This window comes from Letharia columbiana (genome assembly GCF_014066305.1).
Source record: "Letharia columbiana isolate WasteWater2 chromosome Unknown Sc0000001_s0, whole genome shotgun sequence".
Taxonomy (NCBI): Eukaryota; Fungi; Ascomycota; class Lecanoromycetes; order Lecanorales; family Parmeliaceae; genus Letharia; species Letharia columbiana.
Window position 1 is genome coordinate 97,978 of NW_023501037.1, and position 12,995 is coordinate 110,972.

Below are 12,995 nucleotides of genomic sequence, written 5' to 3' on the forward strand. Positions count from 1 at the left end.
GGGACCCCTTTTTTTCTCCACAATCTGTCAGCTTCCAGCCCTCTATCAGCTTGCTTACGGAGTGCCTTCGAAACATCATCCACCCATCCTCGGTCTCACCTGCATCAGATGCGCAGTAGTGGTGGTTCGGTGTGGCCCGTGGGAGACTGGCGGCTGTTAGTCGTAGACCCCCCAGAGGTTCCCATAGGGTACTTCCATGCTTATCTGCCTTTGGTTGGGTGTACTTTGTGCCGCCTCCCCGAAAGGAATTAGAGTGCAAAAGATGTTAAGAGGCGTCAAATAGACCATAGAGAGCATAGTTCAGGTACCACGTTTTTTTCATATGAGGGCTGAGGAAATCTGTCCGATAAGCCCCACATAATCCTTCCCCAAAGAATCCAATAACTCCAAGACACGCCCCCCCCCCGTACTTCGGGCCAGCGCATGATTAACATCATCCGTCGACATTTCTCCCATAGACCCCCAGCAGCAAAGACTTCCCTCTCGGTCCTCAGTACTTCTTCGACAAGTCTCCCGGCCTTTCCAGCCACAGAGCAGTCACTGAACTCTCTCCCCATTCCCTCAACTCGTGTCTCGCAATAAAATCCTTGGCTAAAGCTTGAGGAAAGCTACCGTTGCAAGTTCCGATAATTGTGGCACTGGTACGCGCTCACGGTACCACACTCGGTATTCCAGAGGTTTCCAGAGTGACGCCTACCAGGAATCCACGTCTTTGTCAAGGGTACCGGCAGATCAACGACTCGCAGTTGTCGTCTTGGAGGCTTCCTGCAGCAATACCAGCAATACCACGGAAGAAGCAAAAAAGCAAAAGACACCTTGCACACCTTCCGTCTTCGACTTCCACAGAGACAAGTTGTCTATGATCCTTATCATATTGAGTAGCAAGCTCGATACTTTCATCTCAGATTGAAACATTCCGAGTACAATCAGCCTGCAAGATCGCCATCTACACACTAGCAGTTGGTGTCCGGCAAATCTTCGTCAAACGCTCCGAGAAAGCAGCTGCGACCGTTACCTCATAATTCTGCCCGGAGGCTTTTCCTTCGCTGACGTGACTGGGAAAATCAAAAAAAAAATTAAACCAACATTCCCCACAGAATCCACAGAGTCGGAGTCGCTCGGTTGCGAGAATCCTTCCACTTGACCCTTTTCCACATTCACTACACAGCTTCAAAACATTCTCTCATCATTCGCGTGCGTGTGCGTTTACGTCTTCAAATAAAAATACAGATACCCCCGATTCCCGCCGTCGCGTCTACCGGTTTTCGCCAATAAACCCCCACGCAGATCCTCACATGCAGCGAGCAAGCTCAGCGGTGGAATTTTCCAACCTGCTGAATCCACAACCTCAAAATCCATACGATCAGCAACAAGGAAGAGGAGGTTATACCCAGGAAGGCGGTATGTCTGCGGCCGTCAGGGCACTACCGCCCTTGGTCGGAGGCCTTCCAGACGATAAAGGACAAGACCTGCCTCGACCATACAAATGCCCTCTCTGCGATAAGGCTTTTCACCGCCTCGAACATCAAACAAGGCACATAAGAACACATACAGGGGAGAAGCCACACGGATGCTCCTTTCCGGGCTGCACGAAACGCTTCAGTCGGTCAGATGAGCTGACTCGTCATTCACGGATACACAATAATCCCAATTCGAGACGAAGCAACAAGACTACACACCAGACTGCGGCCATGGCAAGCTACGCCCATCAAGACCAGGCCGTATCTGCGTCCATGATGCCTCCTCCGCAGCACAACATGTCACGCTCCGCCCCGACATCCAAAGTCGGCTCACCCAACGTTTCTCCTCCCAACTCGTACTCCTCTTATTCAGCCAACACTCCATCTACACTCAACCCGCACGCACGAAGTAACGGAGGGAGTCCGAACGGATTGTCACACAATCCAATGGACATCAATCTACTTGCGACAGCTGCGTCACAAGTTGAGCGTGAAGACCAACAGCCAAACCACGGGTCTGTCGCTCGGCACCACCATCATCACCATCACCACCACCACCCATACTACATCCACGGTAGCAGTAGTGCCAACCGACTACCTTCGCTTTCGCAATATGCCTACTCGCAAAACATGTCCCGGTCCCACTCGAACGAAGAAGACGACAGCTCAAGGCCCCGCTTGTTCAAGCGGTCGCGGCCTGCGTCTCCCAACTCGACCGCTCCTTCATCTCCAACCTTCTCTCACGACTCGCTCTCGCCCACACCCGATCATACGCCTCTGGCTACTCCCGCGCACTCACCCCGCTTACGACCCTACGGTGACCACGGCCTTCACCTGCCTGGAATCCGCCACCTCTCCCTCACGCACGCACCGGCTCTCGCCCCAATGGAGCCTTCAGCCGACGGCACTCCCCTTTACGGCAGCCTCACGAACCAATCTACATACGGCGGCGGCCCCCGGATCAGCGAAATCATGAGTCGCACGGATGGCACACACAGGAAGCTACCCGTTCCGCAGATTCCGAAAGTGGCAGTACAAGACTTGCTCAATCCTAGCAGTGGCTTCGCTAGTGGCAGCTCGAGCACCGCAGGCAGTCAGGCAGGGAACGATTTGGCCGAACGGTACTGAGCCATGACGGCGGAAACGACGGAGAAATGTCCGCAAGGCGTCACTGGGTCGTGCGTTGGATTATATCATCACCTTTTCTTCATTTGTCAAGCTTTACACCCCAATAGACTTTTCCGCTACAGCAGCATAACTCGCGAGCGAGGCGATTTCAGGCGCGCGAATACACGATGGGAGGTTTGGGCCTGCAGCCTAGGACGCATTGAGTGTTTGAATGAATACCTCTATAGACTACATGCGTTTTCTTCTTCTCCCTGCCCATACAACTACCCGGGCGAATAGCGCCCATCATAGAACTTCTGCTCGAAGCAATCCGAGCAATCACACGTCTAGCTACCATCAAAGGTGCCTTCCTTCACTCTACCATGCATTACCCGTCCGTCTCCACAGCCCCGGCAAGTCGCATGCCAGACTTCGGCCCTCCTCGCCCAAAGCTACTCGTACAAGCTGCATCAATTAGCAGACAGCCCCACCTGAAACCCTGAACAAGGATATCCCTGTGCCCCCTCGAAAAACTCGAAAATTCGAAACGGCGGTGAATGCCGGGGGAGGTGCTTATCTTGCAAGTTGCAGCGGCCACCTTCCCCCGCATGTGTGGAGGAGCATGGTGTGGGGTAGGAGAGTTCGGTATGGTCGTGGTGTGATTTCGCCTTTTGAGCCACAAGTCGCCGGCGGATGCTGATTCAACGAGAATGGTGGCAATGATGTACCGTAGGTAATAGTTCATTCTACCTACTCATGTTGGCATGAATGTCATTGAAATGTAGACGTCATGAATAGGCACTACAAACTAGGCTACGAGACCACACGTGCTCGCTGCCGTTTCCCATTCGCCGCTGAATAGTACGTACACCACTGACCGCTCGCTCTTTTTGAAAAAACCGAGTTGGAAGAAAAAGTAAGAAAGACAGGAGACGCCGGCTCCCCCGTGCACCCTGCCACTGCTCAATCCAATCCATTCCAAACCATTCCGATCCAATCCATACGGTATACCCACGATAAGAGAAGCAAGAAAAAAACTCACGCCGTGCTGGCCCCAAAGAAAAGAGAAAAAAAAAAGGGTGTCAGCTGAAGAATATACCGCGCGCGCGTTACCCCTACCCACCCCATCCATTCAACCCCGAAACGATGAACGAACGGAATAGGTAGGGTCAAGCCGCCCAACGCCCGCTCGCCCCTCCCCCCCGGTCCGTATCTGACGTGCATGTAGGGGACGGATGCGGTCAGCACAGGAAAGGAAAGGAAAGGAAAGGAAAGGAAAGGAAAGGAAAGGGGTGGATTAGCGCCATGACCCTGCGTCGGAGTCGGGCGCACTGACGATGGGTGAGCAGGGTGGAGTAGGGTAGGGTAGGGTAGGGTAGGGAGGACATGTCTGTGTGGGTGGTGGGTAAGTGAGTGAGTAAGTAATATTAATGAATGTATTGATCGGATGTCATATTCATGTTATCATTATCCGGCATATGATTGATACTATGGTTTCGAATGCTGATCCATCATCATTCCTTCCCCGTGCCCGCGCACGTTGTCGCTGTTGCCTAATAATGAATTGCCGCCTGTCGCCCGAGAGAGTCTATTAGAGTAACCTACCTAAGGAGAAAAGAGGCGAACGCAGCCCCCTTTGCTTATCGATAAGTATCCACGTAATCGATAGCGTCAGTTCGTTCGTTCACTCGTTCGTTCGTTCGTCGGCCCAAGTCCCAAAGCCAAAAAAAAAAGAGAGAGAGAGAGAGAGAGAGAAACGTGGGGTGCGCGTGCGCATGTGCACACATACACAACCATGTACCTACCTAGATCGACGACGACATGGTAGCGTAATCCCACCAAATCCACGGCCTTCCACTTCAGTATACATAGGTAATGTACTTTACATTCCGCAACCTTGCCAGTTTCAATTCCCATCTCCGCATACGGAGTCCCTCACCCCATTACGACACAACAGACAGTATACTCGTACATTCGCTCCTCGCCACTTCCCATTTGGCCCCGGATCTCCGCCAAAGCACCTCACCCCATCACCCCATCACCCCATTAGAACAGTACCGTACATCAGGTCCTCCAGGCAAGATCGACGATGCCTACATTTTTCTGTTGGGAACACGGGGAACCAAGGGCAGAGGAGCGCGTATAAGTTCTAGGTACACTACTGCGGAAAAAAGAGTGGAGAACAGGCGTGCATGCATGCGTGGGGGGGGGGGCCCTGCTAGGCCGATCGAGCATCGGGGGTTTTTTCATATTTCTCGATGAGATCGGGATGGGGAGATGAGATCGGTCGCGTCGGCGTTTTGGGGGTTTGAGAGGGAGGGGGGTGCACGGGTTTTGGTTTTTTGTTCTGGAGGGGTAGGGGGGGTGTCATGTAGGTGCTAGTCGGTAGGTACATATGTATACAGCAAGACTCTACCTAAGGTAGAGTAGAGTACGTACAGGATTCCTGGACGGATTTGGCGGGCCTATGAGTCACGGGGGGGCTAGGGTACCTTAAAACTATCATACCTAGGTACCTTACCTACAGTAGGAAAAGGATTGAAGGGTGGGTCTGTGCGGTGCTGGTTGGGGAGTGGGGGGCGGTATGAGGGTTACGTATGCTTGGCGTTGGGTGTCTGAGCGTGGAGGGAAGATGCCTGGTGAGGGTGGATGCGTGGGTAGTTTTGATCACGCTGCGGTCGATGGGAAGGTCCGCGGATGGCCCTGGTGGAGCCCTAGCCCTACGTTCGGAAAGCGGCCCTGTCGTTGATGGGAGAGCTACGTGAATTACCGACGGTGGCCAAGCGTGGCCGAATGAGGTGTTATTTGACGAGATACTGCATTTAACGCAGGCTAGGTTGAATGTTCCATTTGCGACTACCTACCTACTTTTGAAGTTCAAAGGAATGGGCTCCATTTGATGCGGATCTAGACGAAATGGAGCCGTTCAGGGTCGATTCCCGCTGGATGAGCTGCCCTAACTTTCAGCCTCCAACGGCGAGCCAGAGGCGATTGAGCTGAAACGAGAGAGCAGATGTGGCAGTCGATGTGTCTTGCGAGAACAACGAGATCCCAATCGAAGAATTGTCATACGCCCTGCGAAGCGCTGACGAGTCTGAGCCGTTGCACAGAAAAGTTCTCCCAGGAGAGCTGGACAGTCTCCGGAAAGTCTGTCGACTTTGCTGGACAAAGATAGGGCCGCGGTAAACTAATATCGTCTCTCGCAAAAGAAGAAGAAGAAGAGGAAGAAGAAGAAGAGGAAGAAGAAGAAGAGGAAGAAGAAGAAGAAGAAGAAGAAGAAGAAGAAGAAGCACAGTTTCGACCCGAATAGCCTTTTACCGCCATCTGACTGCTTTGCTTTCGATTGGATGATCTCGCAAGTAGTGTTCCCAAAACGGGGTAATCTGTGATGTTAGGTTGGCTGACCAGGTTCAATAGGTGTCATCTGCCCTACGCAGTAGTACATTGCGGGTTGGTGCAAGAGCCACTCATTGACATCACCCTCATATACAGTAAACGAGGTTTTGCCGTGCTCACCATATCCAGTCAAGGACAATGTATGACCCGCGTTACGTGCATATATCTCCTCAGCTAGCTTCCTCGAGCCATCCCCGAATCTATAGTACGCGTCTTCATCCCCGAGCTGTTCCGCGCCTTTGCTTGCCGAAAGGCCTCGCATCCATGCTCCATACTCGCCGATCAATTCACTGTGTTTACGTTTAGGAACACTGCCGGTACCGTAACGTGGTTGCTGATTTCAGGGATTTTCTGTCTGAGCTGTCACGGGAAACTCCAGACAAGGGACAGTCTTTAGAAGGTAGACGATCGAGCAAGGTTTAATTATTTGACGTCGGGAAGCGGCCGTCCGCAAGACGACCGTTCCCAGCCGCTGGTTCTTGACTGGAGACTCCTCTTTCCCTGACCGGCGTCGCATCCCATGATATTCAAGCTTGTCAATGTACTCGATTATACGTGATTCTCACTCCCTGATTTTGAGTTTAATGGACTCGTCTTGAAAAGATCTGGTGTGACATCATGTAGACGAGGAATTTGTACCGCGATTCTTACTCGGTCACAATGATACCGTTTAGCAGCAGCGCCGAGGGTTCTTGGTACTTTGTAAGCTTCTCAGCCTGGAGCTCAAATCGCGGAGCTAGAATATTTCCTATAGATCGCCACAAGTTATCCACATTGGAAACTATGCCGAAGATACATTATCTTCGACTAACACGTATAGCTTCTAATAAGAAGACATTAGCATCCCTTCATCTGTCCCGAATCTAAGTCAAAATCTGGCGCTGCGGCTGTGGCCACGGATCACCACAAAGACACGGTGGTGTTGACGCATGACGCTATGATGGTGGAACCCTAGAAAAAAAGCCTTAGAGGTGCATAAGACCGTAGAAGCCAGGCTAGGAGGGTGCTGGAGTCGTTGAGTCGCAGGTCGTACAAGTCTCCCGTCGGGCTTCGAAAGGCTAAAGCAGCCAGGCCAAGGGATACAGAGCAGAGCTCTGAATGCATCGAACCCGTTCAACCCTTCATCAGATTCTTCCTCTAACATACATAGTCCGAAAACTCGTCCCGAGCACCCTCCACGGCTCATTCTCCGGGGCTTGGACGCTAGGTGCGATGTTCATGAAGAAATCAATGATCGGTATTGGCTCCCAGGAAGGATCAGCCGGATGGACTCGTAGGGCTTGAGGTGAGAGGATCAGTCTCGGGTGTGTGATGGCCTGGATTGGGAAATCCGCCTCGTCGAAAGATCATCCTCCTGGCATCGCCAGTGTAGTACAGTCGAGCCTCCACATACGATCAAAGATGGCGAGCTTAACAACTTCATGATTAAATATGTCGAAACGTCCTCGTCGCACGAGTCCCACAAACGGGTCGACGTACGACATCATGGTGCAGCCGCTGCGAGACGATACCTCATGGGAGAATGAATGCTCAATGCACCCTCGATTCCAACTGCCATGTTAAAAAGTGGCATCCAGGACGGACACACCGCATTTGGCGTAGCGTTTGTAAGAAAATAAGCGTGTTCTACACCCCGTTGTGTGCACTGATCTCGCAACTCATGCACAACGCCGGCAGCAGATTCACCGTGGGTTGCAAACTCGCATATGAAACCACGCACCGAATGGCCCCGCCAGGGCTTTGCCTATGATCTAGCCATCCGTACTAAGGTCTTGCAGGTGTGTGGAAGGCGGTTATTAAAAACAAAGTGTAAAGAACCGTTTTCGAGAGAGACATAGCGCAAGCGGCTTGATTGAACCCGGTCTTCGCTCTACAAGTCTTGATCTTTCTTTATACCGAAGGATTCCGGATTGAGTAGTCGCCGTAGAGATGATGGTATTTTCCGTAGCAACAGGCCCAAGATAGCTCACTTTGTCTCAACACACTTAGGAGGCAGGCGTCGTCATCGGTGAAAGAAACAACACCCGATAGCGCCCGCCTCTTTCAAACCCCGCTCCGCGCCAACCAACGGCATACTCGTCAGCCCAGGCGGCGGGGCAGTCCCGAGGACATTCGCGTCGGAAAGCCCCATCCGTATCCCTGGGACTGGACCAGCGGTGACGATTTCCGGCGCGTGTGGTTTCATTCCAATCGATTCTTCAGGAGTCGAAACAACGCCCGGGTGACCGCGACCGCGACTGGATTTTGATTAAAAAAAAAAAAAAAAAAAAAAGTAAGAGGCCTCTGTCGCATCGAGATCCGATCCAGGAATAAGTCCCATACCCACTTTCTGACGGTGGCAACGGCTCGGAATCTGTGGGGGGCGGGGGGGTTCGCTAACGCTTCGAACGCTAGGGGTCTTCCTTCACTGCTGCTGTGGGGAGAGTTAGGGGTCCGATAATTACTCGTCGGATTCTTCCCCTCGGTACTTGTGGAATGCCTCTCACGGCCATGGTATTTCCGATGCATCCGCTCGGACGGAAGTCCTCGAGGCTTACTTGCGCGGAGCAGGCATCTGTTTATGTAAAGAGAAGGGGGGGGCTTGATGGATTTTGCCATCGAGTCTGCGCCCGCTTCATATCGAGAGATAGATAGACAAGCCCTCGGTCGGACGAGTAAGCGGAGGAGAGACAGTGAGTCAGTTATCGACGTCGAAGTATACATATCAGGCTCCTACCTAGCTTTTGATTCATCTCTATCGGGCGGAGACGAGAATCCCACATCTCACCACACACACACGCACGTGTGAGTCTCAGAGGTGAAGTCGAGCACCGAGATTTTCTCTATTTGGACCACCACGTACAGATACCTCGACATGGCTTACACAATCTGACAAGGCAACGTCAACCCGTCACACTACGGCCGGGAAAATTAAAGACACAAGTGATGAAAGCTCCAACATAATCCCCTCCCCTCCTCCTCCGCCCATCCATCCCGCCGCCAAAGCCCCGCTTCGCCAATTAGTAACCAACGCCATCAACGACAACGACAACGACATCTTTAAGGAGGCAACGTGCAACCCTATATATACCACATCTCAACTCCCGGCGCCCGCGAAGCGAAAGAGTGTGCAGAAACTGTCAGTGGCGAACTTGGGGATAACTCAAAAGGGAAACAAAGAAAGGGCGTGCGTGCGTGCTCTTTGTTATCTATCTATCTGCGTGGGAGGAAGCATGGCTTTCGATGAATGGATCGATTAATCGGTTCATCATCAATCGATTATATCTAAATACATACAACTAGGCGCCCGATAGTCCTGGACTATTTATCGGACTATTAGTCTGGACTAGTCTACTGGACCAATAGTCCAGACCAGTCCGATGATTTTGTTAATAGTCCTAGACTAGTCCAGGTATTTGATAGACTAGTCTAGGACTATCAGTTCTAATAGTCCAATAATCGATTTGTAAGCGTGATATTTGAGTCTAGTGGGCGTATTTTAGGACGCCACATGAACAGTCATTCTTTATTCAATAAATATATCATTATGGCACACAATAACAGCGATTCCGAGCTATCGGAGGCCCCTACTATTGCTATCAACCCATTTGATCGCTGGGTCCTAGCCTCCGCAGCATGGAAGCTTTGGAAGAGTCTTTGTATGAGTAGACTATAGTCCGGGACTAGTCTAATTGTCTAGACTAGTCAGGCTTTGACGGACTATGGACTATTTGTATAGCTTATTTAGCTAGTCCGGCCCTCGCTAGTAGTTTGCCTTGATACATCTCTACTTTGCCTACTAATCATGATCCGTCATAGCACAGCCTTCGAGAGGATCCAAGGCTGAGGGATGATAGGAAGAAAGGTCGAGGGTGGGATGTGATACTCGGCGGACAGAATACGACGCGAATCATACAGGCGGTTTTGATTGAGTGAGTGAGTGAGTGAGTGAGTGAGTGCCGCTCTGATATAGATACGCCTGGTAGGATTGAAGGGCTCCTGCTGGGCTGGTACGCATTTGTTTCCCTTGCGTTGCGCGAGACGTCCGTCCTTTGCGCCTTGTCGGAATTGTTCGGCGACAGGAAGGAAATTCAATAGCGATAGGACAAGGAAACGTCCGGACTCGAGTTATAAAAAAGAGGTTCATTGAATCTCTCATCCGCCATAAGCAACCAGAACGTGTCTCAACCACTCATCCACACTTTGGCCCCTCGTATTCACAAGCTGCGACGGCCGCTTGCCGTACCCGCCTTCCTAATGCCGATGCGACAAGATGCCATGATACACGTGATCCTTACAGGACCTCATCTCCTTCGTCTTGTCTTTGTACTTCGTTATGCAATCCTCGCACAAGGCTGTGTCGGCGCACGTGAGACAGATGTAGAGATTGCCCGTGATATCGGTCTCGCACGAGTTGCACGCGAGCCAATACGCCAGTGGTCCCTCCGCCGTGGTGGCGTACAGGTGTACGTTGAGCTGGAATGCATGTTCGGCGTCGGTCGTGTCGTGCATGATCAGCAGATATTCGCCCAGGACGGGAAGTCGGTTGTCGTTTGCGACGTTGGCTTGGAGCATTGCGCGCGCTAGATTGCTGATGTTCCGACGTACGTGAGATTTGCGTGTTGCTACGCTGGTGGGGATGTATTCCTCGGGTCGGGTTTCGAGGGGGAATTTAGAGAGCACCGATGGGTCTGCTGTCGCCCAGTCGATGCTGTTCCAGCCGAAGCAATCCAACAGATAGGGATCTTTTGTGACCGGGATTAAATGGTTGATGACATCAGTGTGTAAATGCCAGGTAGCCATCGCCAATGGCGTCGTGTTCCCAAGAACAACATGTTTGCGTCCGCGTCGTTATTCAGAAGGAAGCTCACGACAGATGTATAACCGTCCTGGGCTGCCATGTGAAGAGTAGTAACGCTACTCACCGACTGGCTATTGACGTTTGCGGAATAATCGCAGACAAGCTTCCTCACTATGCCCAAGTCCCCTTTTTCGCTCGCGATAATCAACGGCGAGACGCTTTAATAATCGAACAGATTAGGGTTAGCATCGTGGTCGAGAAGAAATTCGATAACAGCTAAATGCTTTTCACTGCACGCATACAGCAGCGGGGTCCACTTTCTGATTGACTGGGCATTGACATCCGACCCGGCCTCCATGAGTCGCTGCACTACGTCGAGAGAGCCTTTCTCCGCGGCAAAGTGCAGAGCGGTATAACCAGTGTAGGTGGTAAATACAATGTTAGCACCCGCGTATAAAAGCTGTTTAACCACAACGATGTGGCCCGCCAATGAGGCGTCGTGCAAGGCCGTGAAACCAGACAGCGACTTCAAATTGACGGAGGCTGATCTCGCCAGCAGTCTGTCGACGAGGTCTTCGTTCCCCAAGGCTGCGGCTATGTGAAGAGCCGTATGACCCTTAGCGCTCGTCGTGTTTACTCCAACTCCGGCATCCAGAAGCAGAGTAACAAGGCTTCGTGATCCTTTTCCGGCAGCAAAGTGTAGCGCAAATTTTTCGCCCAAGCTGGGGTTTGCTATCGCACCCCGAGTGAGCAGACAGGCAAGGACTCGTTCTTGCTAGTATGAGATCGCTACAAGCACTAATATCATTTCAAAGTTTCGTGCGTTGAGATCCGCCCCGGCATCCAATAAGACCTCAATGATCTCCACGTGACCTCGAGCTGCGGCAACGTGAAGCGGAGAGATGGTTGACGGAGCGGTATGATTTGCTTGACCGCCTTTGCCCAAAAGTTTCCTAACCATTTCTAGATTCCCATTGTTACTGGCCCAGTATAGCGCGGTATTACCCTTCGAGTTCAGCGCATTGACATTTGCGCCGGCTTCCAGGAGATAGTCTACAATTGAGGTATAGTTCTTCTCGGCTGAAACGTGGAGAGGGGTAACACTACCCGCGGTGCAATGTACATTGGCTCCAGCGTCAAGCAATCTTCTTACAATGAAAGCCTTGCCTAACGTTGAAGCATGAAACAATGGAGTTTTGCCTTCCTCGTCCGGTCGATCAACATCGACTTGCCGTTGCAAGAGGAAATCGAAGAATTCGGTGTTACGGGCTTTGATCGTCCAAGATAAGCCCTGCGGTGCTTCTGTCTCCACAGCATCACGAAGCATACCCAAAGTGTTCCAGCATCGGCACAAGTCAAAGAGACGGGCAACAGTCTTGGTGTCCGTGGAACCGAACTCTTGTCGATGATATCGCCAAGATTTGTCCAGAGATGCTAACGTCTCATCAGAGCCTCCGCGCCCAATTTTCCGCAGCGCTGGTAGCTTTCCTGTCTCTGCTAAGTGAGCAAGTGACAGACGCTTTCCTTGTTTGCCATCCATGACGGTTGGCGGGTGCATTGAAGCGTGAGTGGGTTCCGCTCTCCAGATCGTGTTTAGCTTTTTGATCTGTATTGTCTCTGGGTGTCTTTCCATCCTTCTCCACAAGCGATGTTGGTTGCTCTCGGAGGTCTTCATATGGTGGCGGAGCTTCGGAAGGGCCAGCGCTTAAGCTTGAATAGAAGGGTATAGACGAGTTGTCGGCCAAGGATTGCTGTTACCCGTCAGCTTTCGAGGCTCAAGATCATGATTCACCACCATACTGCAGGCTTGGATGCTGCCTTCTGACGCCATGGCAGCTTTGTTCTCCAATAGCCGCCGCTTAGCCAGGAGTCTGTGCCCTGATCTCCGGGTTCTTCCTGCATCTTTCTGTCTATTGCCTGGGATGAGGGATACATTGATGGGAGTTCTCTGCTGGGCCGGAAGCCTTATCGCGTCACGTGCTCAGAAAGGAAAAGCTTTGATGTTGATTAATGTCAGATGAAGCTCAGGGCGTGTTAAAAGAAAAGGAGGAGCGAGAAGATGAACGATTCGGATGGACCTTAACGTTGGACAACAAAGGATACTTCGTGCTCAGTTTTGAGTGGGAATTGTGTAGAGTAATATATGTCCTTGAGTTAAGCAAGCCTACTACCAGAGTTGCACCGCCTCAGCCACACACCTCAGCCGCTGGCACAGCTTCGCTTAGCTTTTGGTAGAGTAGTTTTCATGTCCC

The 12,995-nt window shown here is 51.7% G+C and overlaps 3 protein-coding genes across 3 annotated transcripts; 1 reads left to right on the forward strand and 2 right to left on the reverse strand.

The window, feature by feature from the left end:
• Positions 1–1,295: 1,295 nt before the first annotated feature.
• Positions 1,296–2,588, forward strand: HO173_000661 (uncharacterized protein; the record flags this gene model as incomplete). Its single annotated transcript, XM_037302610.1, has 1 exon — positions 1,296–2,588. The coding sequence occupies one exon, from the start codon at positions 1,296–1,298 to the stop codon at positions 2,586–2,588; it is 1,293 nt and encodes a 430-aa protein (XP_037170117.1).
• Positions 2,589–10,196: 7,608 nt separating this feature from the next.
• HO173_000662 (uncharacterized protein) lies at positions 10,197–10,745 on the reverse strand (the record flags this gene model as incomplete). The annotated part of the gene is made up of 1 exon (XM_037302611.1): positions 10,197–10,745. The coding sequence occupies one exon, from the start codon at positions 10,743–10,745 to the stop codon at positions 10,197–10,199; it is 549 nt and encodes a 182-aa protein (XP_037170118.1).
• A 218-nt stretch (positions 10,746–10,963) lies between these two features.
• HO173_000663 (uncharacterized protein) lies at positions 10,964–12,645 on the reverse strand (the record flags this gene model as incomplete). The annotated part of the gene is made up of 4 exons (XM_037302612.1): positions 10,964–11,475; positions 11,617–12,237; positions 12,287–12,494; positions 12,544–12,645. 4 exons carry the CDS (start codon positions 12,643–12,645, stop codon positions 10,964–10,966), a joined length of 1,443 nt encoding a protein of 480 aa, XP_037170119.1.
• Between the last annotated feature and the right edge of the window lie 350 nt (positions 12,646–12,995).